At 34.1% G+C, this 25937-nt stretch overlaps 1 protein-coding gene across 19 annotated transcripts in view; it reads left to right on the top strand.

Moving 5' to 3' along the window:
- The window catches only part of NBEA (neurobeachin), a 460255-nt gene that overhangs the window by 253088 nt on the left and 181230 nt on the right, over nucleotides 1-25937 (top strand). For all 19 annotated transcript variants that reach the window (XM_086881592.1, XM_086881590.1, XM_086881589.1 and 16 more), the window contains one exon: nucleotides 21226-21350. In XM_086881592.1, the coding sequence (XP_086737718.1) occupies nucleotides 21226-21350 (125 nt within the window). The remainder of the gene's footprint in view (nucleotides 1-21225; nucleotides 21351-25937) is intronic.

Raw genomic sequence — 25937 nt, 5'->3', positions numbered from 1 at the left:
TAAATGTCCTTTCTTTTAAGAGAATGGTCTTAAGTATTTAGTACTGTTTTGCTTTATTATTAAACATACTTTAGTCATGTAGTTCTTTAGGTTTTTCTGTGCCTCAGATTCACTATGTTCACTGCTTTGATGGTTAAGTCATCATCATCTGAACCAGCATCAACATAACAAGATTTGTGTAATGGCTCATATAGAATCCATTCTAGCTGCATAAGCTATTACCATTGCTCTTAAGATCTGTTTCTGGCATTTTTGGAACAGGATGAAAAGGCACACCTGATTTGACTAGCAAGCTTCTTACTCCTGTATTCAGTTGAATGATTCTGATTCTTTTCTGTGGTTTACTCTCCCACCTCTTGTGGGAGAGTACCACCTTTTGTGGTGCTAGTTTTATTTTTTTTTTTTAAAGGTATTTTGATGTCTATTATTATCTGATTTCAGGTACATGTGGGAAGACAGGTTTAATATCAAAATGCTAAAGATAATAATATCTTGTATTACATAAATGTACACACAATCCATATTGAGCCTTAAGTCTACAAAGAAATTCAGCACTGGTTTCATGACATTAAATTTACAAAGAAAGTTTAGAAATTATTGTTCATTGTCTACATGATGAAAATATTGCTTTTCAGGAATTTCTCTTAGTTTCTAACTTAATGATTTAGGAATTTTTCACAGTTTTGTTTAGTAAGCAGCAATCTAAATGGCATTGTGTTACCAGCAAGTTCTGAATATGCACTTACTAATCTAAACCCTCAATTAGTTCTTTACTAAATCTTGTCCCTGGACAGTATCCTTCCAACACAGGATCATGGCTTTTCTATTCATTTCTCATATACTGCTGAGGAAATTACCTTACACTTCTATCCATGGTGTATTTCCCCCTAAAACCTGTTCAGTGTCTTCTTTGTATTGCTGCCCTGGCTGGATAGTGTATCTGTATTTACTAGAGCAAACTGTGTGGCACTCAGAAATGTCTTAAACACCTCATAAGAGGGCTTTTCAGGATTAGGAAAAATGGGAATAAAGAAAGTAAGTAATTGGTTCAAACTTTGAATATTTTTTTTCATGAAATAGTTACTTGTGCTTGATGAAATAATTTGGAACAAGAAAAGCTATATAATTAGAATTGTCTTACAAAGTCAAGCATTTTTTTAAAATTAATTCAGTATTTGTATCAGTTTGAATGTGCTGGCATAAAAATCAATACCTATAGATGAGCAAATAACATATAAAAATAGTATGTTTTGAATGCTGAGGAATAACAGCTCTTAGCACAATATGCAGATTAGAACAGCCTGTGAAAATAGTATTGTATAAATATAGGATAAAGATCTTTGTTTCATTAAATAGCTGTTTATACTTAGAGAATTTATTTTTTCTTTGGTATCTTAAAAAAAGAAATCATCATCCTCCTGAAGCATTAAGTGTTTCTAGATTTGGGAAGCAAAATAGTGAATATTCAAACTTGAAGTTTTTTTGTGTTCTGGCAACTAAAATCGCTAGCAATCTCAAGATGCTTGATGAGAAAACAAAGGGAACTTTTATGATCTTCTCTGGTATGAATCCAGTTAAAGGATTAGCAGTGTTAGTCAGACTGAAATGGAAAGTCAAAAGGTTATTACTCAAAATACATTTTAGCAGTGATTAGCTGTTATCTGGAAAAAAATATAATCTACTTCACTCAGTAGAATGCTGTTTTTTGCTGAGAATCAAAGTTTACAAAATAAATTTCAATATTTTTTAGTATGGCAGGTGATGAATGTCCTCCTGCAGAGGTTATATCAGAAAATCAATATTTGTAAAATTGAAACAGTATAGGTTTGTATTGATCCATGTGGCTAAATCAAAATGAAAGGCTTTGTAACAGCTTTCTTAGACAGCCTGCTATCCAGTAATGGCAAACTATCAATTTTAGCTTTCCACTGATAAATCAGCTTGAAAATTGGATGTCAAATTTTTTTTTTACTGAAGTAGTGATTTTTTTCTTCCCTCTAACCTTTCTTGATGGGTTAGATTGGTTTATAAGACTAGGCTCTGCCTTTTTGAAAGCAGTTGTCAAAACTGACATTTAGATATATTTTGAAACAAAATCTAAACTCTTAAAGCCTAATTTTGTGTACTAGCTGGCTTGATGGTAATGCTGTGTGCACATCTCTGTGTAAACAAATATGAATATGTGTTTCTGTGTGTAATACTGAAAATGACATTGATTTAATACTTCAGGTATATATGTTTCTCCCTTTTCTGATCTCTTGAGTTCACAAAGGTCAGGTCTTCAACTGCAGCTTTTAGAAACTAATGCCTCAGAAACTATTTCAGCTTTCAATGGTTAGGATGATTGATTTTTCTTTAATTGACTGATTTTCTTTTTTATTTTGTGTTGTGAGACTTTATGAAATGTTAACACAGACATTTGTTTCAGCTGCAGGTCCTTAAAACCTGCACGGATGTTCTTTGTTTTTAATGACAGACGAAACAGGATACACATTTTCTTAGAAAATAACAAAATCCTTTGTGATGGTGGTGGGAAACCCTTTAATTTGGGTCACATGCAGTAGTGCTCAGTGGAAGTTAACATTGCCATAGTTTCATGTCCATAAAGCAGAATATAAGTTAGCTCGAGCGGGTATTGATTGTGAAGTTTGCTGTTGTATAATTACTTTTGGCTGTAGAAAAATGTGGTGTATATTGATCTAGATGGAAGCATTTGACTAGCAGTTTCCCTTGGCTAGCAGTGAGTGTCATCTTTCAGCCATGATAAATGGTAACACTCTGGGTCAGCATAATTACTTGGTGGTGAAATGAACCTCCTGTACCCTTCTCCTCTCACACTGAGGAATCACCGTAATCATCTTTATCTTAAAGCCATGATTTACTGAACTAACCAGCCCCTTAATACAGTCCTCTCCTCCCCATCCCACAGTATGCACCTACATTAAATGTGGCTCTATACTATTATTTTAAAAACTAAGCTATTCTGTTCTGAATCCACAAGTATGACTTATTTTTTCTTACCTAATCCCTGTCAGTTGACCTGGACCTGCAGGAAGCCAGCTCCTGCAACAGTCTTTTAATCTTAATGCTTAGTATTCATGTGAAAAAAAAAAAAAATAAAAGAAAGAAAGAATAAAAAAAAAGGAAAAATATTAAGGTGTTCATCGTTTTGACACAGTGCTTTTTAAGTCTTGGAACCAAATGTTATTAATGCACTGTTAAATTATTAGTGTACTGCAATGAAAACTGCCATATGAATTTATTGTCAGTAGCCCTTTAATTTTATGCAGTAATGTACACTCTGGATGCGCTGTCTTTGGAGAACAGATGATGATATTTTTTCACTATATGCTGCTAGAGCAGTTTCATTTAAAAATAATTTTGACACCTCATTTAATAGCAGTTTTAAATGTAATTTTTTTTTTTAAGCAGTAGCCGTATTTCTCTTTATATGTATCTCTAATAGGTGATAAATACGTTATCAGAAATAGGGAAATAGTATTTACTGCTGGAACAGAAAACTAAGATGATTTGTATTGTTTGGCACCTTTTTAATGGGGAGTTTTCAATTTGTTATCAATATTTCATTAAAACTTCCTATCATGTAGTTTAAAATGGATTTGTGTTTACTTGCCAGTAGTGTAATATGGCCCTGGGGTAATGACTTTTTGTTAAGTAATGTTAGTTAAAGAAAATCTGGCAATAGTTTTAGATCATTTTAAGACAGCTGTGAAGGGTTTGGATAAAGGTCATTTTCAATGATTGTGCTTAGTTAAATAAATGTGAAGGGTTTCACAATGGGAATCTTGCTTTTCAGTCTCCTGTCATAAATTTCCCCTTAACACATCTGGGAATAGGAAGTAAAATGTAGTTGTTTCTGCCTTGAAGGCGATGTATTTTATATTTTCCTTGCTTTGTTTGTTTTCCCCTTATAATGCTGTTTATTCACATAACTAGAGTTCAAAGGTTTTACTTTGTCATAAATTAAATCTCCTATTCTCTGACAGTTTGTGGGACCCGCTGGATATAATTTTCAAGTGGTTGTAACTCGAAGATTTTTTTTCTGAGATTTAGTCGTTAAAAGTGTTAAATTTTCTGACAACTCAGCCTCTATTGTGACCCTGGTTCATTGCTTGCTCTCTCCCTTGGCCACAGCTGGCCTCTTGCTGTTCACAGCTGAAAAGTGAAATCAATGCTGGGTCTAACAAAATGCAGATGAAAGCCATTCTGATCATATATAGTCATTTCCCGTAATTTTATCAGCCTTTGGTTTCCTAAATGATCTCTGGAAAACATTGTTTGTTCATGTGAATACAATATCGAGTTTTGTGATAAAATGTCCCTTCTTTCTGAAAAGTAATACTTTCTTAAGCATTACTTGTGATATACAGCTCGCAGTGCCGTAGCATGATCTTTTAAAATACCGCTCCGGTTCTTTCCCCTTTCCCTCCTGAAGGGAAGCCCGTGAAAGAGCTGCTGCCTGCATCCTGCCAGCTTTGAGCCTTTGGAATCTTGCGAATTGAGGTTTTTATGTTCTACAAGTCTCAGAGCTGGAAAGTAAGAACGCTTACCATGTGTCAATCCACATTTCCATTGATCTTGCGTCCTTTTTATTTTTATTTGAGCAAGATTGGTAGGAAAGCTATGCTGCAGTTAGAGGTGGCAGCGTATGATGTAGCTCAATGCTCCAAAGGTCACAGAACTACAATGAGTTTGATGGAAAACAGCCTTTCTCTTTATTTTAAGTGGTTCCTGCTTTGATTACAGGCATTTATTATAATTATCAAGAGATTAGTCTGTTGTTACAGAATCCTTGTAATGGAACCATTTAAAAGGAATATAATGGCAGTTTATTGGATTTTGCAAAGGAAAAGAGAACAGATAAAGTGGTGGTTTTTAAATGGATCAACCGCTGCCTTAAGCATACTAATTTTTTCCTTTTGTTTAACTTCACATTTCTTTTTGGTTCACAATTTTCAGTTACATACTAAATTCTGAAGGTATTTGACTTGTAATGTTTTCATTGCTGTCTAATCCCACAGAGTTCAGTTGTTAAAGACATTCCTTCCAAAATGTTCTTAGACTATACATATCATAGAAAGTTTACTGTCTGACTCAGCTGCTTTGTAATTCTATTCATATCTCTGTTTAAAGAATGGCAACAAAAACGGGGTATTTTTTATCCAAAAATAAAAAAAAAGAAATTTTGTATTCTATATTATATCATTTGAAGTGCAGCTAGGTTGATTTGTCTTTTATACTAGCAAACTACCATAACATTGATGAAATCTGGTGAATTTCTTTCATGGGTTTATCAATTTCCCCTACTTAACAGCATACAGTTGTATTCACTGCACTTAGTCAAAAAGAATAAAGGGTAAGATTATAAAATAGTCAACTTATCCAAATGTTATGGAATAATACTTGCAACATGGCTGTGAATGCAAGAACTAGATGACATTGGAGAAAATTAAAAGCTCATAAGCTTAGGGAATTTTATATTAGAAGCTAGTTTATATTTCAAGACCTATGCATTTTTTAGTATGTGTAAGTATGTCTTATCCTTTGTGTGAAACCTTCTACTAAAGAATAATTACAGAGCCTAAATCCTTCTGCTGTCCTATGCTCGTTAGCTGAGCAATGTCACAAGTTACTTAGTACTGCTGTTAACCTGAGAAAGCAAATTTATTCAGACCTAGTTGATGTGGGGCTATTTAATGGCAGTGGGCAATCAGCCCCAAAATAACAGTAAAAAAACATATAGCAGCAAACTGCAAGAATAGGATTACACGCCTGCTAGCTACTCCAATATTTGTCAGCTGCCAGCAGAGGAGGCCTGGGGAGGAGTTTAGTATTTCCCCAGGTGACTTTACCATGATACTCCCCCAGCATATCCTCCCAGCTTTCAGCAAATTGTAGCTCAGGGACTTCCTGAACCAGAGGTGATATCCTTGAGTTTAATAACTTTTGGTGGATTTTTTCCCATTTGTGAAAGGAAATGTCTTATCCTTTTAAGAGCTCATTTAAACTTGGGCTGACCACAATATCACATAGCATGGAGTACCCTACACCCCATACCCTTGAGTATGTAGTGTGAGAAATTCACACAGAGTGCACCATCGTTTGTTTTGAGCTTGTTGCTTGATAACTCTATGTTCTCTCTAGGCCTTTTCTTATGAGAAATAGTGAGTCCTTGTTATCAACTCACCATCTTGGTGCCATTTGTAATATTAAACATCACTATCATATCCTTCTCAGTTATATCTCTGTTCTTGAGCTGCGAGGCTCCAAAATAGCCTTTTTTTCCTTCCTGGAGGCTCCTCTAGCAGGTTGTAGCTTATTCTGGGGCAGGTCTCTGTTAATCCTTTCTGCTGGAGCTGTTTTACTTTGTGTAGTAGTCAGAGAGAAGAGAATGATACACATATGTAGTTGTTTCTGTCTCATTCCCACCCACCCTCTTTCCTGCAACTGTAATGTGCCAGCCAGGTTGTGTCTTTATTGGCAAAAGGAAGCCAGCTGGGAATGACTAAACCTTCCTCACTGATTCACTATTTTCAGACAGGGAAAAGCATAAAGAACTGGAGCAGTGTTTTAAGAGATGAGCCTGTGTCTGAGCCAGATTGTAATTCTGTGGTCGTAGCTCTTTCATTCCCCATTCCAATTAATGTTTTACTAGTTTAAAATGAGCTAGCATTATCAGAAAAGGCTGACAGTGTTCCACAAAACTTTGGTGATTCATGGAGGAAGCATGGTCTGCCCACCATAGCTTTTCTTGTATGATTGTATTTTCTCTCATACAGAATCAGCTGTAATGGTCTAGGCACAAATATTATTTGTGCATATGTTTGAGAGAGAAACACTTTTTGGCAAAGCCTGTAAAAAATCATTTTGATTTGTTGTCACAGACTTTGAGAGTATCACCGTATCATTGCAGTCATAATGTTATATTGTGAATGGCATTCACAATTTTGCCTTTGGATTTTGGCATTTAGGGTGTACATGTAATTCACAGGGATGAATGGTGGTTCCTCTATTGTTTTGATACACAATGTGAAAATTAAAAAGAACTTTTCTTCAAATATTACTTGATAATAAGGGAAAGCGGACATGATTCTCCCCTTGTGCGTATACCTTGAGCACTCTTAGGCAAAAAATTAATCTAGCAAGTAAGACTTCTTAAAGCAAGGAGAGATTCATCTTTGTCTTTCTACAAATTTCCACATAGTCCTAATGCCTGCTGGTGCTTTAGAAGTATTAAGACTATATTACACTAATTTTTATTTTTTTTTTTTTTTTTAATTTTGATATGATGTCAATATTCTCATTTGGAGCAAAGGTAGAGCACAGATTTTATTTTTGAAAAAAATTATGATCTCACACCAAAAAAGTATTTAATATCAGAAAGAGCAATGATCTGACCTGATTGCTTTCTTCCAGTTTGATTTCATAAGCCTGTTGCAAGCAAGAGATGTTCACTGAACAGTTTTTATAAATATTTATAAACATTTGTAGTGAAAGCACTAAGTATTATAAATAAAAGAACTATTAGAAAGATGTATTATTGAGAGTCAGTACTGGACATCATGTTTCCTCATATGTGAGATTTTTAATTTGCTTCTTGTCTGCTGTACCAGCCATGCTGAGACCTGTGCAGATATTTATGTTATCAGCAAAGAGGGTTTTGTTGTTCAAGGACCAATGCTCCTGCTGCTGGTTAAAGGCTGGTCAGAAAGCACCAACACTCTATCATAAATAAATTTTGGCAACTATGATTACTGATAGGGTATAAATTCCAGATCATACTGCCTTCTAAATCACTACAGTCAGAGACACACTGGAGTTGTTAATAGTGTTTTCTGTAATTATTTATCTGTTGAGCTATACAAATTGTTTGGGTTCCTCTCTGGGATTAATTCATGACACAGTTTTTAGTGTGGTGGAGAGTAAAGCTAGAGTATTTTCATAGCATTTTACATAGATGTCATGGTAGAGTGTCATTTTCCAAAGGTCTTCCCTGAAGCTAAATAAAGGAAGTATTACGTATATTTTCATGGTTTAAGATATATTGACACAGAATCCTTATTTGCTTATTTCCTTATTTGGGAACACATTTTTGTGTGTGCCTTTTTGTTTCTCTGCAAAACCACACAAGAAACTTTAGACAGACTAAATGCTAAACTAGAAAGAGATGTTAGTCCATAGTTCAGCTTTATTGCTCCAGGGGAGGATATTGCAGTTAGAGTGATAGTAGATCTGATACATTTTGTACCTTAGTTTGTATGTGCAATTTGGACCCACATCACTAACTGCAGAGCATCTGCAGAAAGAAGAGGGTGCTTCAAGTCAATGATAATATGAGTGTGACTAAATCAGTTTAATTGAGATGGTTAAGAAAAAGAGAGACTCATGGAAGGTCGTGTTCCATAAGTATCCATCAACAGAACAAAATAAAGAACTGAACTATTTTGTCTTCTGCTGATAAGACTTTGATCACTGTGACTAGTTCAGTTATACATTAGAAAAAAAATAACATAGCTTTTGAGCAATGCAGAGTACAGGTCTGCCATGTGTATTAACCAACCTGCTCACAGGTTGCTTTGGTTTCTTAAATGAAGTCGGATATACTAGGCAAAAGCTATTCTAGAACTGTACAAGACTTATGAATTTAATTAAAAGTCCTTTAAGGCAGGAGATGAGAATAAACTCTACATTTATTTTCTGTAAAAAAGTTTAGTAATCTTTCAGTGATTTAGCAGCTCTTCACACTGGTGTCAATTCAATCAATTTTTTACTAGGTATCTTGGAAGCTTGTTACTGTTTGTCTTTTGTGTTTGGTAGTTTCCTTCTTAAAAAAAGAGAAGGAAAAAAATTAACAAAATAACCTCAAAGTTATTTTAATAACTAATAAATTTTAAAGTCCTATTTTAATGTAATAAACAGAAAATTCTATATATCTTTGCTAATCACTTTTGAATCTGTTGTATAGAAAAGTGCACTGATATTCTACTATCAGCAAAAAATGTTTTTTCAGATTTTGGTGGAATTAAGCCCCTAGAATAGTTCCCGAAACATATCTAATTTTAAATATCTTGTTGACATTAATGGGATTTTGTATAAGCTTATACTTAACAGACTCCCTTTTATAACTGAGCCTAAAAAATTATATTTCTTTCATTAAAATAATTATATACTACTCCGGAGATTCAGTCTCTCCAGAATAATAGTCTTGATATTTTATTTTGAATTATATATAATAAAGAGTGCTCTGGTTTTAAGCGTTTAACTGTAAGACTTTTTCAATTGCTTTAATGATATAGTCTGTTTTTTGATTGTGTCAGGCCTTTGTTTATTGGTTGAATTTATATAGCTTTTGTTTCCTGAATTTCTATTATTTTTGTTCATTATTTGGTATCAGTTCAATTAAGGCATTTGCAGTCTGAATCTGGGGGTTTTGAATGCTAACCCTCTGATTCTCCATTTCCATTTTATAGCAATAAAATGATAAGCCCATTCTTCAAAAGTGGAACTTTAAATAATTTTTTATCAATTTACACAAAGATGATTATTTCTGTAGCTTTTGCCAGAATTATCTTTCAGGACTCCCTTTATTGGGTTAATCAGATGATGAAAAGATAGCTCCATGTTACTTTTACTCCCAGTAAAATAAGACTGGGACAAGTCAATCGACCACATTCTCCATTTCTCTCATTTAACAGGACCCAAATAGCCTATAATTCTACATTTTCTGAATCCTGCCTCTTGGATTTCACTCAGTCATGTGTGTTCTCTGACATGATCCTTCCCTCAACAATTCACACAAGTCTTAGCAGTTTTTTTTTACAAGAAACCCAGGCTTTTTATTTTCTGTAGTGTTGAGAACTTGGTTAATTGATACAAGAGCACTAGGATTTCTATCCTATCACCCAGACTTTCCCAAGGTGAAACTAGTTCTCTCCATTGCCTGCGGAATGGACCTGGGTTGATTAGTTGAATGTCAATAATGTTGACGTCTTAAGTTAGATAAAAGAAACTCAACTCAAGCTATCATTATGCATAATTTGACAACCTTAATCTTCCAGTAAATTACAACTGTTCATTGCTGGTATTAACTTCCCAGTAATTGAACTGTGTCTCCCAGATTGCAAGAAAGGAAAACAAATTCTGAGGTCACACAGGCACTTTGGTCCCTGTAGAAAAAGCAGTTCTCAAAGCTAAGGTGATCGTCATCTTCTCAGCGTCTTCAAACAAGATGTCTATTGAGCTACTCAGGGGAGATCTGGAGTAGCTAAATGAATTGAGAGGTTACAAAAGAATGAAACTGGTGAAGAACAAAGAGAGTAAACTATATTTTTGCCCACTTTGGACATTAGAATTTGAAGAATCTCTGAGGGTGAAATGACTTATGCCACGGTTCTTAAGCCATATGTGACTTTTCAACAGCTCTTCAAAATCCACTCTTTCCAAGGACATGTGTCACTGGACTTTTGCCACAAAATATTCCTGATTATCGAGATTTACAGCTTAGAGAAAGTAAACCAAAAAATGCTATCATCAAATTACCTTCAAAGCCAGGTATAGACTGCATCCAGCTCCATTTTGTCCCCCTTTGTCCCACTTTTGAACTATTCTTAGAATTTTGTCTTTTCTCAACTCATAGTTTGCATTTCACACTTGTGCGATGTTTTCAGTTGTTGATTTCTTGGATCAGGAAATTTAGTTATCCATGCTATGGAGGGAGAGCAGCACATCCCTCTGTTCCCAGGTATATTACTCCTCCCCCCATTGACTGTCCAATTCAGTGCTGAATCAGTAAGCTTTCCTTTCTGGTGTCATGACTGATGGGTTTGAACTCTTTTCTCATTTCCCATCTTCCATACAAACTGTGGTAATAAAGTCTCGAAAAAACCTCCAAACCAACAACCTCCAATGAACGTGTAAAGTATAAAATTTGCTTAATTAGCAAGGTTGAGGATTGTAATTCCTTATGATGATTCTACACAGAAAAGTGGAGGAAGGTTGTATAAATTTATTAAACTCCTGCTGCTGATTTTTCTTTAACTGTAGTATTCAAGAACACACACCCAAAATACAGCCAAATACACATTCTGTAATATATTTGTAAAGAATATCCCTATAGGGAGTCATACTTATATACAACAGCAACTGAAGTGTAAATGTGCATGAAAAATGCAGAAGATACACATGGTCATGTCCCAGATTTGTGCTGCAGACAAGGGAAAAGCATCTGTATCTCATGACTGTCGCACAGAATCGTGTAACAGATTAAGTAGGCAAAAGGAAGGAAAACATTAAAAAGTATATCCAGAGTAACAGACTGCCAAATACTTTGTATGCAAAAAATTTTTAGAGTATATCCTACTTGTTTGTCAGAACCCTCAAAAATAGCAATTTATTTCAAGATGGAAAACAAAGAAGTTATAATTTGGTGTCATCTTTTTTTCTTTTTTTTTTTTTTCTCCAATGTCACGTCTGCTTCTTCTGGTATAATATTTTCAGAGCCCAAAATAAATCACTAGGTCATGCTGATGTATTTTGGGATGTTTTATAGAAGACTGTTTCTATACTTCTGAAGAACCTCTTGACTGTCAAAAATAAAGTATAAATAGAAAAGTTTTGATTTACTTGCCAAGCTGGCTTTTTGGCTTTAACAAAAATTCCCAGGAACAAAAAAGATCAAAGTTAAGATTACTTCAGTATTTATTTGATAGTATTATAAACATGGTCTCTATTAAAAATTCTATAGCATTCATAGCCATGCCCCTTGGCAAATGTTTATTTCATCAATACAAGCTGTACTTGGGGGTAGGAATAATTGTTTATACACCAGACAAGGCATATCAACTGATTGGCCTGTCATGTCTTTCAGGTCTTAAGAACAACATTAAGGTAAAGCTAGATATATGCTTTTTCTTAACTTATGCTGTACTTCTGGATGATAGGTGGAAAAATAAATCTGTACCAAAAAACTTGCAGGAGATGTAAAACTTCAGGCTTCTATTAATTTTGAATTCAAATACTTCCAATTAACAAGCTTGAATTGGCATTTTGCAAAAATAATTATTCTTTTAAAATACTGTATTATTAGACTTGTATTTTAATAAACAGCTCTGCATGATGGAAATTAAAACAATTGCCTAGATAAAACTTTATTATTTATTTAGTAGATTTTGATTACTGTTGCTGTTTGTTGTTAGGCCTCAAGGAAGCTAATTATTTCATCTCAATGCCAGGTTAATAAGTTGGCTGTCTTTAAACATTTGCAGCTTGAATAATTTATAAAGATCTGAAACAGTAACTCATTATGGGTGTTTAAGAAATAGTATATGTATGTAAAAAAAAAAAAATAAAGCTGTGTCTCTTAGTTTTTGAATAATGCTTTTAAAATATTTAGAGAGAACATTTTCTATTTTTTCTGATTAAAGACTTTGAGAGACTAAATTGTTATTCCTGTATTCCATAACCTTCATGCTGTGACTTACAAACAGGAGTAACTAATGAGATAACAAATCCTAGCTGTCTATCTCAACCATGCTGTTTCTGTTAAAAGCACAGCTCTGGATTTTTTGACAAGTCATTGCTGGTTTGTCTTGAAATTGGGCTGTAATTTGTATGCTCAGTAGGTTCTTCAGTAGTTCCTTCACAAGAGATTCAGACACCTTAATCTGTGCATCTGGAATGGAGCAGACAGCTGGGACAGCATCCTCATCAGCAGTCACATATGTTATCCCTACTTACAAGTCTGAGCCTTTAGTGTTTGACCTTTAAGTAAGCCAGTGAGTCACCAGAGTTTTCCAGAGCTGCAATAAGCTCTTTTACTTTGGATGCCCACTTGGAAATCTGGGGACTGTTTTTCATTTGTCCCAGCACACTAATCTTAACTGTACAAAATTTTAGCTACTATTTAACTCTCTAGAACTGCAGACAAGTCATAAAGGCTCAGAATTTTTTTGAGAAGTTAGGACCCTGCTGTCCCTAGATACATGTTTAATATCATAAATAAAAACTTGAAATACAGAGTGACTTATTTTTCATGTAAAAAGTCACTGCTTCATTAGAACATTTGCAAAATCTCAGGACTTCTGCACTGTACTGATGTAGGCTGTATGGGGGTGACATAAAAAACAACCTCCAGCTTTGTTTGCTGGAGTTTCTTAATTCAGTGGTATTACTGTTATTCAGAATTCAATGGGAAAAGAGATCCTTGTGTTTTAGGGTTTTTCTCAATTTCTCTCCAGAAAAAATACAAAAACAACCAAAATAATCTGGCTGTATTCGTTACACTCAGAACTAAGCATGCTATTATCTACATAAATAGCAAAGTCAGTGCCCATGCAGAAGGCAAAGGAGTAGGGTGTCTCTGAGATTTGAATATATTCTTCTCTCAATCTTCCCTTTTCAGTGCTACAGGTGAACCAAGCAAATAATACTTAAAGACCCCAGACAGGGAAGGGTTGTTTTGGGGGGGAGTTGAGATTTGGGTTTTTTTAAATTAATTTCTGTGGAAAAAAGAGGAGTCAGACAATAAAAGGCAAAATATAACTGTAAGAAAGAATTCTCTTACTTTCCAGTGGTCATAACACCACTGTGCAACCATTGTTCATCTTCCCTAAGCAGAATTGAGTCACCATTCTTCCTACTCAAATGCACTTTGATATTCTTGGCTGAAAAGGTGAACAGAAGTAGGTAATTGTATTATCAGATGAATCCATTCCACAGAATTGTTACTGGAAGAATATTTAATGTTTGAAGCTCAGAGGATAAACTACAATTGAAAAAAAAAATCCCAAACTTAATTCTGTAAATATCTTAGATATTGTAAGAAATAAAAAATATCTTAAATATCATAAGAACTGTATCTATTAAAGTTAACATTGTTTGAAAAACAGCATCATTATAGCAAAATAACGGTTGTCCTAAAAGTTTTTCTTTTTGATTTAATTTATTAAATCAGCATTTTACTTGGTTAAATAAAGAAAAAAAAAATATTTTTAGGATGTTTATCTGATTTCTTATGGATTACAGCTGTAAAATCACACAATGCTTTCCAGACAAAAAATAATATTTTTTTTGACAAAAAGTTGTATTGCTTCATGAAGTCTTCTGTTTTTGTAGTCAGAGGGTATCTATCTTAATTTTTCTTTTATTCTGATATTGTGTTGCACAGATGATGTGCTTAACAAACCAAATAATTTTGCTAACAGTAGGTAATGTGCTTGTAAAAACTGTAGAAAAATTAAAAGGAAATTTCATTTTTAAACCCATTTAAATTAGAAAAGATTTTGATCAAATCTTCTGGAAAAAAGTTATGACGGCATAAATTCCAATGAAATTACACAATTTGTTTTCTTTCTCATTTTTCTTAATTAATAAAAGTCTTCAAATGTTTTTATTTTCATATTGTATTTTCTAAAAGCAGGAGTGTATGTTAACGGCGCGCAGCCCATTCCAGATGTGGTGTTATAGCAAACATACTAGTCAAAACATTAAACAATTTTTTTTTTTTTGCTTGAAATTCAATGATCCTTTGCTAGATCATGTTTTGTGTCAATTAAATTTTGAGATATTTCTACATTTTGAATAAGAAAATTATCATGCACACTTACCATGGAATACATTTGACTTAATTTTAGCCAACTATAATTATGCTCCTGGTCTAAGCCATTCCATCTGTCTCTTTTTTGCAGCCAGTTAAGAAAGACAGAGATGATCCCCAATTCATTCAGTCTTGGAGTTTGTTATACTGAGGCAGCATGGCAGTACTTGTGAAATTTTACTAAGTACCCATTGTAACAAGATAACATGACATTAAAAAATATACATTAAAAATAAAAATGCCCTAAACCACTCTAAGTTCTTTCAAGGTATTTTCCAAATGGGAATTTTACCCAAATTTTCATTTATCTAAAACTATAAAATGGCTTTTTGGGCTTTGGGTGGGTTTTTTCCTCTTGCTTTGAAGTGGCAGCAAACCACATTCTGAAACAGAATTAAGGTTCCAAACCAGAAATCTGAGTTAAACCAGAGTATTGTTCTAACCACTTTCTTTTCCTTTTTCTTTTTTCAAATATAATCTTTAGTGTCTTAATTCTAACCCTAAATTTTGTTTCATTGTAGCATTTCTAAGTTTATAATTTGTTATCTCTAGAATCTGGTGCAATTGCGTTCAGTTGTTACTCATATTTTGTTAATAAAAAGCCCTTTGTGATTCTGGTGAGTCAAACACTGACAATTTATGTATCTGCTTTGTAAGTTGCTTCAGTTCTTCATTCAATGCCATTGGATTCACTAAAAGGAGCCAAGTATATAACTTTAGGAAATTGTATTGTTTCATTTCTTTTAGCTGTACTACATGTAGTGTCCTACTATTACCCATCAGTACTTGGATAGATTTGCCAAACTTCTCTCTCATTGTTTTAAATTTATATTTTATGTTAAATCAATTCAATAATTAAAAAAATTCTACTTATCTTTAGTTTTATTTTGTAGACATTTGAGTTTTTGCCACTTCCATTGCTATTTTTAAGAGTTATGTGGCTTTTTTTCTCTCAATTTTTTCCCTATATTTAGCTTTATGCATGGTTAGCTTTTTTTCCCTACACCTGCTGCTTCTTGGTAGAAGTTTACTACTACTTAACAATACAGCAGCCATTCCAGAGTGAACAACTCATTCTGAAGAGCTAAGCTTTATAAAAAATCTAGACAATCTGTAAACTGTCCTTGTTTGTTTGTGTATTTCTTTATTGTTTTTTTTCCTTCAGACTCTATGCACTACACCAAAATCCATAATCCTGAGATTTTACTTCCTTAGAAGTTTATGGTTTAAACCATAAATTTAGTGCCATTGCTAAAATGAGCATCTCCATTGTCACAGCCTCCCTTTCACATCTATTGACATTACTCTCCTTTCTAACATCTCATCTCTCTGAAGATTAATTCAAATTGAGAGATTTCTGTTTTCAGCTTTTGATGTGTCCTCAGATTTTTCACCAAAATTAAGATACAGAAGTTTCAGGAGCCAGAAATCTTCATTAAGTGTGTGTATTAAATACTCCTTTTTCCAGTGCCTTAGGAAAGTAAAAGCCGCATAAATCAAACCCTCCTTTCTGAAAAGGGTGTTGCCCTTTAAAACAGTTCTTAGAAAGTTCTTCTCCATAAATTTGGTGGATCTTTAATCATTAGTCATCTTCTGATAGTTTTTCCTCTCTTTCATTTGTAGCAAGTTCTCTGTTGTCTCAGCTTTGTCCTTCATTATTAATGCAAGACCATTAGTAACATGATCATAGTAGAGAAACTGTTGGCAGTTCTCTTTCAGCTTTTCAAAGGTGACTCCTCTGCTCCTGTTCTGATGATCAGTAGTACTGTTTGCTGTTACTTTGAGTTTCTCTGTGCTCTATTTCATCCTTATTTCAAAGTCCAAGTGGAAAGCCTTCCCCCTTATCATCTTTTCCTATTTTCATGACATTAGGTGTTTCTCAGATTCACTACATCTTTATTCCCTGTGTTAATATTTCCAGGTTTTAATATTATTTCCAGTTACTTTATCTATTTGCAACACCACTTCTGAACCTTCTTTGCTCCTTTTTTGTTACAGAAGACTTCTGCTGCATGGATCTTCTAGCAAATAGATTTATATTCTGGCTTTAAACATTACAAAATATTGCAAAAGTACTTATGTATTTTTTCTATTTCAAATTTTCCTTTACTTACTTTTTTTTTAATGTCATTCATTTTCTGTTCTATTTATTACATAAGGGGAATACTTTATGCTTTCCAAATATACCTTTTTTCTCCTCATTTCTCAAAACAGTCATAATTCCACACCGTGAAAAGAATAATTTTTCTTTTTTAAAATATGTCACATAAAAGCAACCAGAACTAATTCTTGAAATTATAGATCATCAATTCCCTGCCTTTTCTAGTATTTTCTGTATTTCTAGTATTACAAAGACTGGGTTCTCTGAGATCCTTCCAGTTGTGACCCACCTCTTTTTCAAAACAACTTTTCCCCCTTCCCCCATGTCTGCAGGCCTGTGCGTCTTCATTAATATATTCAAACTTAATCTCTTCCATCTGGCAGCCCATCCTTTGGGCTGCAGTCTGAGGATCTTTTGTGGATGTGTGTGCTGCTACTCTCCACTGTTTGTTTTTGCCACTAGTTGCTGTAGGTGGGCAAACTGCACCTTGTTCATGAACAGGGACTGGGTTTCACAGCCATGCAGTTATTGTCACAGATGCTGAATGCGCACAGGATGGACGGAGACTTACAGTTTAGGACAGCTAGTATTCATAAATCCAAGAAGAAACCCTTCCCATGCTCTTCATTGCAGCTAGGGCCATAGGAGTTAACAGAAAATCTCTTCAAAAGTTGTCTTTTAAATGTTCAAGCCACGGAGATGTGAAAAGGCAGGGAGAGCTTTGCTCTGCAAGCTGACTTGAAATTCCTCTTAATTGTTTTGCTGAGGAATAGCATAGCACTCGACGGCTTCTCCTCTGAGAGGATAATTGAGCTACCTGAAACACTTTAGTCTGTCTCAATAATCTCTGTCCCCATATACATGGAAGGTGTGTGTGGTATGGCAGAATATTATGCAGAATTCTAGGCAGATCTGAGTTTTAGTTTGCTCCCAATTTATCAAAGTCCATCTTGGCTACCCAAGGCAGCGTAACACCAGTTTGCCTTTCCCTCCCATGCTGGCCAAGAAAAATGTATTTGAAGTACAGCATACACCTCAAGCTGTCAAGTGGGTACCAGTGATGACAGTGAAACAAAATTTGTAATCCTGCAGTATGTAGTACAATAGGGCTTGTTCCATTAAAATATGTATTTTCTTTTCTGTATTAACTATATGAAATACTGCACATCTGAAATTTGGGATTAAGTTACAACACCATACCATTCCAAATAAATTTTTTCATTGTTAGTAGCCTTGTAGTATTACTATTTTCATGCCAGTTCTCATGATGAGAAAGGTTTATATTGGATTATACTGTAGTTTGAAAGGAAATCATCTCTGACAGTTAAACTCATCATGTGGAGTTCTTTGAGTCGTGTGTTTTAGGGTACATTTTAAATAGCTGTTCAGTTAAAGGGATATGGATATATTTCTGGTTTTTTAAAAGTCTTTAGAAGTAGCTCATAAATGATTCTATAAACTTTTAGTTCTTAAAAAAAAATTCATTACATTGTGCTTAATATGCACTTCCTCGTTCAAACAAGCCTGATTCAAAATGTCAGTTGACTGGTATAAGAAATGGAGGAATGAGAAATTACATGTAATCTAGTTGGCTGTGGAAATAAAGATTATTAATAGTATGAATTATAAGGAAAAGTAAAGCTTATTGAAATATTGTACTTGTCACAGAAATAAATTACTAAAATTACTTGATTTAGTCAAGTCACTTTGGGGAAAAATGCATTGTAGCAGAAAGAGTTATGGGCGATTTGCAGACATGCTCTCTTCTAGGACTGACTTGTGCCTAGTACAGAATTAGAAAATATACTTCTGTTTAATTTACAACCATCATTTAGAACTACCTAACAGCTACCTAAAGTCCTCAAAAATCTTAAAGCCTGAGTAATATCCACAGGATTATAATATAGGTATTTCTAAAGTATGTAATCTATGGGCTAGACAATTTAACACTGATTCAGTCCATAACGCTGGACTTCTAAAGCAGGTTAAATTCTTAATTTTAGGCTAGAACTGCTGCCACAGTCTTCTCTTTACTAGTATTTTTAATCTAACCTAGAGATGTAATAATACAACATCTAAGGAAAATCACACCATTTTTTCTGCCTGTTATTCAAGTGACGCAACTCATTCACAACTTCCTGTAAGCAGAGATCCATCATCTTTTGAAGTGTCAGGTTTCTTTCTAACAACAGAGTAGGAATAGTATCTTGTCTTTTTGTTAATGATCTTGCTCAAAGAGTCAAAAATAAATCTTTGATCACTAGTTAAAGTCCAGAAACCTTTTCTTTAGGGTTGAGATACAAACTTCCCGTACCTGGAAGCAAGCAGTAACATTGTGGGATAGACTTCTGTAGAAAGCTGTAAGAAACTTCAGTTGTATTTTTAAAAGTCATATAATTTGTGATTAGAAATTATTCTTCTTTTTTCTCAAAAATTTTAATTCTGCACCACTATTAAGTATTTCAAGCTTCAATCCCTGGTGAGTTTGTAATGTTTTTTGGATCTGCAAAATAGACTTAATCCTATGACAATTTCATCACTTTCTTACTTAACACGTCATTAAAATGGTGGCTTTAAAATCTGGTTTACTTTAAATTGAGAATATACAGTAATCTTCAGACTGATTAATCAAAGTAATGAATTGCCAGATTAAACACAGAACAAATGAAAAATGTAGTTTTTTAGTCTTTGAATATTTTTTAATTTCATTATGTTTTTTTATTCTTACATAGATCACTTATCAACATAAGAGTGTTTTTTTAATTGCTGCCAGTGCACATAATTTCAGAGATCTCCTTTTTTTTAAGAGTTTCATTAATATTTTTAGTTCTGTCTTATCATGACTTACTCTCATATGGAATTAAAGTGGGTAAATTTCTTGCCTTTCAAAAAACCACTGAAGTTGCCTCTGCACTGCTTGTAAATGAGTAAAAATTCCTGTTCTGCAAGGCAGAAATAAATGTAGGACCTTCACAGAGAACTCAAGAAGCATACAGTGAAAATTCCATTCAGATTGCAAAAAACACCACTATTGACTAAAAATTACTGTATGCTGCTTCTAAAATTTGTTAGTGGCTAGAAGGTAGGATGCTAGATCCACTCTCTGTGGTGCCTTGCCTTCCAGAACTGATCCAGGTCTCATGACAGCAGTTAGTAAAGTTGGACAATAACTAATGAAAGCACTGAAGAATGTTTTTTTCTGTGTAAAGAAATGTAAAGAAATTTTCACTGTAAAGAATGAAAATGTCTGTCCTACATTAGAATATTTCTACTTTTCCTCTGGAAATGTCTACCAGAGCATAGCTTGTCAAAATGAAGGAAATGTAGAAAACAGTGGCTGAAATAACAAGTAGAAAAATCCAGCAAAGACATAGACCATACTCATGAATTGTAAACTCTCTTGTCTTTTTTTTTTTTTTTGTCTTTTGATCACACACATCCAGGGCATTATAGATAGATTGAAAATGACTGGTTTAAAGCAGTCGCTCCCTGGTTAGGGTCTACGAGGTCTTGTCCTGCAGAATAATTTTAAGTGTATAGTGTGTTCAATTATGAGTTTGATGATAAGGATGCATCCACAAACATTTTGCATTCTTCCTAGTGATCCAAAAAGCTTTTAAAATGTTGGCTTAGAATGCAGCTATGCCCAAATAACTTATAAAAAAAACATATGGGAGGTTTGTGTTGAAAAAGTCAAGTTGTCTGGAAGTAGAGCTGCTCAGTTCTTTAGAACAAAAGTTGAATACCAGATGGTTATATATGAGTACATTTTGGCTTTAATATAGATTAACAATGGCTTATATAATTCTACAGGAGTTTAATATTCTTTTGAATGTAAAAAGGCAATGTAACACTAAGATGGCCATGGTTGTTAATGGCTTGTATTAGCTGGGAGCTATAAAATCATCCTAGTACTCTGTTAGTGCTGGAATAATAATTTACCAAGACAATTACCACATGGTGGAACTTTTTTGCTGCTCTAATTCAGTGTTATTAATAATGAATAAAATTGCAATTTTCTCAGGTTGCTAGGGGCAGTGGGGAATTATTTCAATGAATATTTCAGCACATTAGTTTAATCATAGTTCCACAAAATTCAAGTGGGCAATATTTTATACTTTTAAGTTCAGTCTGCTAAGGGACCATAGTCATTAAATTGCAAACTATTTGCACTGAGGTCCATTCTATGATTTACAAGCCTTGTTAAAAACACTGTAAAAGAAAGCAAGCTGTGCCATTAATACTTGTAATTTGATGCTGCATTTGTTAATGGGTTCAGTGTGATTAATGTTTTTAGCAGCGGGCAGAACATTTTGAGGCAGGCAGTGCTGGGGTTTATAATACATAAATGCGTGTAAAGAAACGCTAGAATATTGTAAGTTTTAGTAAAACATGTTTTTACAAGATTGTATTCCACAAATGGGAAAGCAGCAGTGAAATTATACTATAATGTATGTAAATACAGTTCAAGCTGTGGTAGGTGCTGATGTGTGTGTTCTTTATTTTCCAGCCAACTGCATGACTTCTGGCGCTTGGATTACTGGGAAGATGATTTGCGCCGACGGAGGAGATTTGTTCGCAATGCTTTTGGGTCTACTCATGCTGATGCTCTCCTAAAAGCTGCTGTGGAATATGGTCAGTATTAACTCAGCTTAAAAATATAGCTCATGATGCTTTCTTGATGTCCATGAATGCCTGAGAATCATATTCCTTCTTTCTCAAGGACAGTGCTGAGAATTCCTAGGACAACATATTCTTAGAAAATGAATTCTTTCAATTCTTACACTTTAATGAACCAGAAGACTTGAGCTTGTGAGCTGTTAAATTCCCTGATCCCCAAGGGATTCACATTGTACTTCTCTAGCATTCCCAGACGCTAATTTTGAGACACTGGTAAAGCAACTAAACTTGTCTCTCTGGAGTGACTGAATTAAATAGCTCATCCAACAAATGTGTCATAATAGTTCCATGGGAGACATTTTGTGAATGAGGAATTAAAAAATAGCAGAAATTTTATTCTAGCTTGCAAAGGTCAGCCAAAAGTATTTTTTTTTTGTAAATCATGAACTGCATTAGAACTTGTTAACAATAGTAATTTTTAAGGTTTACTTGTGATTTCAGTAGTGAACTGAATACAGAGAAGCTTCAGTTTTAGAAACTGAAGAATTAGATAATATTTGGTTTTCATGGAGATGTAGCTGGAGTATAAAAGAGGAATGAGGTCATGCTTACAGATAGATTCCTCTACAACATGTTAAAGTGTTAAAGTTTCATATGTTTGTGACTTCTGTACAGCAGACTGAATCTGAATACTCAAAAATCTAAAGCAAATTCATTTCTCTGGTCTAAGCTGGGATACCTCTCTAGCATAGCAATGACAGAAGTTTTTTAAAGAATATTATTATAGTTTTCTGGTTTTGTTTTGGTTTTTTTGGGTATTTTGTTGCTGTTGTTTTTGTTTTTGTTCTGAAAAGAAAATACTATGATTCTTTAGCATTTAGGAGTAAAAAATTTAAGTAATCATTCACAAAGCAAGTTGAACCTTTCATCTGATGTTTAGCCAAAGGCTAAGGGTGCCAAAAGTTCTGAATATGACAGATATAAAGCTAACTCTGTATGACCTACACTTTTCACCAACTTTGTGGTTGTTGAGGCAAATAGCTGGGATCCAAACAAGGTTAGACATATGAATTAATCTCTTTAGTTATACTACCAAGTGGAACTTAATCCTTACTTAAAGGTGAAGGCTATCATGTGCAGGACTTCAAGTCATAAACTTTCCTTAAGGTAGGTTAAAGAGGACATTTCCCCCATTTGTATATGGTATTTCATATTTGACAAAGGGTTATTTTCTCCGTGATCTTCCAAAACATCAGGATAGAGATTTTATGAGAGTCGGGTACAAAACTGTGCTAATTGCTGTGTTGCTTTTGAAAGGCAAATAATCACTAAAACCATGGACTTTGTATGCATATAACACCTGTTAGTGCATTCACCATACAGGAAAATTAGAACTCAGATTTGTACACAGATGGTGCTCATCAAACTTAATGGTTACATAAAAATTAACTGTAGACTGAATTTTTCAGAATTTAAAAAATAATTATAGCTTTTCGTATACGTATTAAAATCAACATGAAATTTTAAACTAATATGCATTTAAGTATTCATAATTTCTATCTAGATGTATTTACTTTTCAGAGGATTAAGCCTTTGGATTTTAATACTGAAACTTCTAGCTGACCTTTCTCTGTAAGAAAACATCCTTAACACTGATGTTATTTTTATGCCTCTTGGTGTTCCTAATGAGTTGAATAATTTATGAGGTTGTCATGTGAAAAGGATTTGGTGCAGTTTGATGTACTTCTAGCCTCTGGTGTTGGAATGTGATTAATAAAGAACTAGAGGCAGGTTTTTTTAATTTTTTTTTTTTTTCCATAGGGCTTAACTTTCATTGTAGTTGGTTTTTTTTTACTGGCTTTGTTTTGATAATTTTGTTTGGAACAGTTTGATGATAAAATGCCCCTAGCGTCCAAAACTGAACATGACATTACACTACAGAAAGAATTTAAAGCATTGAAAACAAAATCAGATTTTTTTATACATCAAATGCATAGTTTTCCAATAACAGATTTTATTTCCTGACCTCAGATACTTCATTTGAGAGAAATAAAGTATTCATCAAAGCAAAATTTGTTGGGCTTTTGTTTCAATTTTTCATCTTGACTGATACCTCTAGTACAAGTAAAGCTGCTTTGAGCATCAGTAAAATAGTGGAAACATCTTACAAGTTTTAGTTATCTACACTGACTGTCCATTATCATTTAGGATTCTGTGCATAAATATTGCAATGGAGGAATGTTTAGTCAAAGCCTAAGTCAGCAAGCTCCTCAGTGTCTGCGATCAAAGGCATCAACTTAAATAGGTCTGATCAGGCATTGCAGAAGAGGGCAGCCAGTTCCAGCCTCGCAAAATTCACAGAGCAAAGATGACAAAATTAATCAGTCATTTCTTTGGCAGTAAATAATAAGATATGCTGAGGATTGCAGATGAGAGAATTATCAGATTCCTTGGAGATGTGCCTGCTTAACACCTGATTTATGTGAACTTGGGCAGCCATCAAGGTATGACCTTGATAGATAAAAAAGTTCTTTACAGCTCTAGTATTAAATCATATTTGATGTTGGATGTATGGATACTGTAATTATATTATATTTGCAGTCATTAAGGAAGGAGTCTTGGAAATGTAAACTATGTCTATGATCTATATGTTTGTTTTAGAGCAGTAAAACAAATGTTAAATTCTACCTTGAAGGCCTAAAAAGAGAAGTGTTAATTTTAGATGATAGTGACTTCTTCCTGTAGGAAATATTCAATGTTGTTCTACTGGGAAATAATATTTTCTCAAAAAAATTCTGCCACAATGAAGTTTCTATTTAACTACAGTCTGTTAATTAACTTTTCTATGCACGTTTGGATTTCCATTTTTTCATAAAATATCATATGCAAACATATATGTATGAGTGTGTGCATATGTATACATATGAATATATGTTCAAAATACCTGACAAGTAAAAAGCATTGCAATGAGAAATTGTAACATATTTCTATGCCTGTATAAAACTGTGTGAAAAATTATAGCATATTACTATAATTATATACTTAGCTGTCTCTTGAGACTCTTCACATCTCAGTCATAGCAGCATTTACAGGAGATTGACCAGAGAATTTTTCCTTTTGGCTTAGTCTCCTCCATTTCTGAGATTTTAATATTAGGCATTTGATTTGTTTGTAATCTGTTAAAATTACTTTCATACCCAGATTTAAAATGCAAGCATAATTAGTTCAGCGTTGTGTCTGCTGTGCCCTTGTGTTTTAGTGAAATTCTTATCTGAATCAAAATATAGATTCATTTCTCTCTTTTGTGTAGCTGAAAGGATGCTACTTCCTGCAGTATCAAAGTGCAAGCTATAATGGAATTTTAATTACCTGGAACTTTTAGTAGAGTTTTTATTTTATAATGTCAATAACTTAAACAATTCTTATTCGAAGTTTATATGCAACTTCAATGTAAATAAAGAAATTGTAACTGAAAAGAAAGAAAAAAGAAAAATGATTATATACCCTACTTTTCTTCCCCAAATTTTACTATGATGGATATGTGAAATATGCAGGTATGACCCAATTCACAGGGATTCTGTACATGTGGTGAAGGAACTGTCTCATCTAGTTAATCACCTTAACAGTTTACAGTCATTGGAGATTAGCAAAGAGGAGACACTACTGTACCACCCTGCCAGTGAGACAGAATACTGGTACACAAAGGTCAGCATAAGAGTAGAACAGTTCCCTTATTAAGATTTGGTTCTTCAGCCTTTAAAGGTAGTGGTCCACAAATAATTTGTACATAGAGGGAGTACAAGAAAGGCTACATTTTCTAGTATACACTGAAGTAAATGATCATGAACTCAGAGCCTAAACATACATGTATAAGCTGGTCAAATATATCTAGGGTATGTGCTCAAGAATAGTTAGCCTGTTAAGCTGATTAGCATGATAGATACTAAATGCTTAGAATGAAAAACAAAACAGAAAAAAGGCCTTCACATTGTAATACGTTCAGTTTTTGAAACAAAGCCACAGATCTGTGTAATACAGCCACATATGGCTTTTGAACTTGCATATGTGTTTGGATATCTAATTAGCAACCTTGTTTCAAGGGCAGATGTAGCTGAAGCGGAGTGTAGCTCCTTCTGAGATTTGTCATGGGAACTCAAACAAGGGACTGTCTTCAGAATGGGGCATCTGGGTGTCCCAGAGACCCTAAAGGGAAATTCAATTCTTTCAGGGTCCTCAAGGTTAGAGAAATACTCCAAGAGGAAATTTCAGAAGCTCTTAGCTCTAGAGTAACCCCACAGTGCTGAGAAGTCCAAAGCGGTTTGTTTCCACACCTCCTGAGTTCCATCTCATGGGCTGCTGGGCTCCCAGCCTTCTGCAGGCAGCATTAGAACAAGGTAGAGGGAGGAGTGTCTGGAGAAACTGGCAAGAAACTATGCTCCAATTGTTGTTCCAGAAAGCTAAGACAGTGTTTTAGAAACTTACCTGACGTTCTCAAGCAGTAAGACATATGTAGAAATCAGAATGTCCCATGAACTTAAGATGCTCAATTTCATCATCTCTGTTCAGAAGCTTTGTTGTAAAATGAAGTGCCCTCTAGGAAGT

This window comes from Cyanistes caeruleus, chromosome 3, assembly GCF_971803275.1.
Source record: "Cyanistes caeruleus chromosome 3, bCyaCae1.hap1.1, whole genome shotgun sequence".
In the NCBI taxonomy this organism is placed as follows: Eukaryota; Metazoa; Chordata; class Aves; order Passeriformes; family Paridae; genus Cyanistes; species Cyanistes caeruleus.
Note: the sequence above shows the minus strand (reverse complement) of the source record. Positions and strands in the feature narration are given on the sequence as shown.